Source organism: Sesamum indicum, linkage group LG6 (genome assembly GCF_000512975.1).
Source record: "Sesamum indicum cultivar Zhongzhi No. 13 linkage group LG6, S_indicum_v1.0, whole genome shotgun sequence".
Taxonomy (NCBI): Eukaryota; Viridiplantae; Streptophyta; class Magnoliopsida; order Lamiales; family Pedaliaceae; genus Sesamum; species Sesamum indicum.
Genome location: NC_026150.1, coordinates 16152230 through 16155604, shown reverse-complemented (window position 1 = coordinate 16155604; position 3375 = coordinate 16152230). Strand labels below are relative to the sequence as shown.

Here is a 3375-nt window from a genome sequence, read left to right as displayed (position 1 = left end):
GCAGCTGTGCTTGTGAAGGCATTTAAAACAAGAAATGCCAGAATAGGTGAAAGATCCAGAGTCCCTCCAAGTGGTGGTATGATTCCCCGGAATATGTTCAAGTATGGGTCGCATAAAGTGCTGAAAGTAGTGCATTCAGTGTTAGGGGTCTTATCTATTTCTTCAGATACTCACGCCAATAGTTCTATAAATTAGCATCAACTAGTACTAGTCACTCTCCCAAGACGAATGATAATGGATGGGGTGGGGGAACGGGATGCATCCAATACTGAGGAAGAAATGAAACTCAAAGATCTCTTCCAGCATATAATATACTTGGTTCCCATATAAACTCTGAACTACAACTCAGTAAATTATAATCTTACACGCTAGATATGAGCTATACAATGATCAACGAGACTCTGCTTCCAGCATAAGATTTATAATCATTTGTTAACAAAAGGGTATTGACTGGACCTTTAGCCTCAGGTTTCAAGCAGGATGATAGAATAATAATGATGCCAAAATAATGCCATACCTAAGGGGGCTGACAACTGCCGGAGGTGCATTAGGGAACCAAGTTAAAACAAGCCTGACGACCAGCAAAGTGTTGTAGATGTTTAAGAAATTCAAAATCCCATTAGTTACCACGATTCCAGCCACTGAATCACCGGGTAAAATGGCAGCAAAGTTTGAATTGGACAACATCTCCAAATTCTGGCAGTTAGTGCGTGGAATCTGGAGAGGAGAAAGTTCAAGTGGAGTTAATCAATTATTAAAAGCAGAAATAAGCATAGTTCATCTATGGCCTCCGGTGGTCCTTCACCAGTACAACTATCTATCAATAATAAGAAATTAAGACTAAACTCAACAAAGACTTATTCCATACTCATTCAAGATTAGTTACATGGTTTTTCTTCCTTTGTTCTGCTAAAAAGACAGCCATCTAAAAAACTAAATCACAAGAGTGTAAATGCTTTTCTAATTGCTAACCAGTGAAAAACAGATAGGAAAAACTAAGTACATGGAAGTAAATGGTTATCACTTATCAGAATACTTTTCTGAAAAATATGTTGCAGAACAGAATAATTTAGAGTAAGCTTCTATATCTTTTCAATTTTCTAGTTTGATATCATTACCGTAGTTACCATTGCAGAATACAAACTTTATCAAGAAAAAATAGAGAAACGGAAAACATAACAAGCAAATTAATTCAGCCCATATATACCCATGGAATGAAACCACACATGGAAATTATGTACTAGTTAGAATTAGCAAAGAATAGAAATTCCTCATTTCTGAGTTGCATAGTTCTAAAAAATGGAAACAGTTTGTCCCCGCAAGAGAATTAAATCTCGATATGACTGGAGAGACAAAGAATACCTGGCAGCCATATTGAAGATAAGAGGGAAAAGACATTATTTTATCAAGAACCGCAATCTGGGACCTGAAATTATCAACAATCTTGAGACATTTCTCAACATTAGACATAATGGATTTTTGCACCTCACGAACAACATTTGAAGCTCCCATCAGTAACTTGAAGTTGGGATTCAAACTTAAAGGTTGTCTGAAAAATGGGGTGCAGTGAATAAAATTGAGAGGTGGAGAAGAAAATGGTAGCAACATCAGAAACTGAGAAGGTGGGCCTAATGCAGAAGACTTGTGCTCGTCTTCTAGTGAGTGCTTTGAGGAAAAGCAAGAATCCATTTTCGGTTGCAGTGAGGTAAGCAGAGTTGCAGGGGATAACGAAAACTCTTGAGATAAAGATATTTTCGCCCCTCAATTTTGGAGAAATTGTGGATCCAGTCCTTGAGTTCTTCAGAAATAACATTGAGCGCTTCCTTGACTCTTAGTGGGCTGTACGTTTATGGGTTTCGGCTTTTCATTCCCAGTAGATATAAGGCAACGTGAACAATTGGGCCAATAAATTATGATTTCTTACTCATGTGGCCCATTTTCAGTACCAGGTCTTGGTAAAATATTGACTAAAATTTCAATTATAAAAACTACACTTGACAATAAAAAAAATAGAAATAGTTAGTGTAATGATGTTTATATTTTTCAGAATGTATATGTAATTTTTCAAAATGCATTGATAATTTATGTAAATGAAGTTAACGATTTTTTATAGATAGGTATATATATAATTATTTAAAAGAAATAAATAATTTGTGTAAATATATAACAAGTAAGGAATATAAATGTAATGGTCCATTTTTTTAATGATTTTTGTTTCATTTGTATGATTTTGTTTGTGAAAGTAGATAGATCTTAATTTGTTTTGCGCAGGGCTTATAATTCTGGAGAGATATTTAATGATTGTATGGAGTATGGAGCTATGATTGCAAGCAGAATTGGTGGTGTTGTATGGACTTATGATTGCAAGCACAGTTGTGTTGAAAACGACTAATACTAATTCCAGATTAATGTTTATTTTGAGTTTGACTCAAGTATATGGTCTTAATAAATAATGTTTACATCTATCCACGTGATTTAATGTAAAATTTTGAGGATTTTAAAAACGGATTACAGCTATAATTGAAAAGACTTTGCACTATCTACCTTCACCTTCACCTAACCAAACCAACAAAGAAAATAATATAAAGACGAACATCACTATTCAGTATTCACATACCCAATGACATTCACATGTTATTCATTGTTGGAGTTTGGAGTTTGGACCATATAATAATATAAAAAAAATGGTGGATTACACATTTAGCCTTATCCTTCACCGTTGAGATCAAATTCACGCGACCCGACTCACTCCTCTTCTTTCTCTCTCTACAACTATGTCTACCACCAGTCTCCTCCGTTTCTCCCTCTCCCCTCTCAGCTCATCTCTCCGCCATCGCTATGAGTTGCCCCCTCTCCACTACAAGCGACGCCGTTCGCATCTTCCACATCCGCCCAGATTCCGTAGCTTTACCCGCATTTCCGCCAAGGCGGTGGAGTTTAAATCGCCTACCAACCCCCAACTGCCACTGCAGGAGAAGACAGCTCAGGAGGAGACTAATTCCACTGTGTTACTTGATGTGTCTGGAATGATGTGCGGCGCGTGTGTTACACGAGTTAAATCGATTATCTCCGCCGACGAGCGCGTTGAGTCCGCTGTGGTCAACATGCTGACCGAGACCGCCGCGATCAAGCTGAAGCAAGCAGTCGCAGTCGGAGAAGATTTATCTGGCGTGGCCGACGAGCTGGCGAAGAGAGTGTCGGCGAGCGGATTTGACGCGCGACGGAGAGTGTCGGGGATGGGGGTGGAGGCGAAGGTGCGCAAGTGGAGGGAGACGGTGGAGAAGAAGGAGGCGTTGCTCATGAAGAGTAGGAATCGCGTGGCATTTGCTTGGACTTTGGTTGCTCTCTGCTGTGGCTCTCATGCGTCTCATATTT

At 38.7% G+C, this 3375-nt stretch overlaps 2 protein-coding genes across 2 annotated transcripts in view; one reads left to right on the top strand and one right to left on the bottom strand.

The window, feature by feature from the left end:
- LOC105164607 (ylmG homolog protein 2, chloroplastic) overlaps positions 1-1815 on the bottom strand; it is a gene marked incomplete in the record, with an annotated part of 2247 nt that extends 432 nt beyond the window's left edge. The window contains 3 exon segments of the mRNA XM_011083295.2: positions 1-120; positions 518-717; positions 1363-1815. Coding sequence (XP_011081597.1) covers positions 1-120; positions 518-717; positions 1363-1689 — 647 coding nt within the window.
- LOC105164606 (copper-transporting ATPase PAA2, chloroplastic) overlaps positions 2631-3375 on the top strand; it is a gene marked incomplete in the record, with an annotated part of 9306 nt that continues 8561 nt past the window's right edge. The window contains 1 exon segment of the mRNA XM_011083294.2: positions 2631-3375. Coding sequence (XP_011081596.1) covers positions 2775-3375 — 601 coding nt within the window.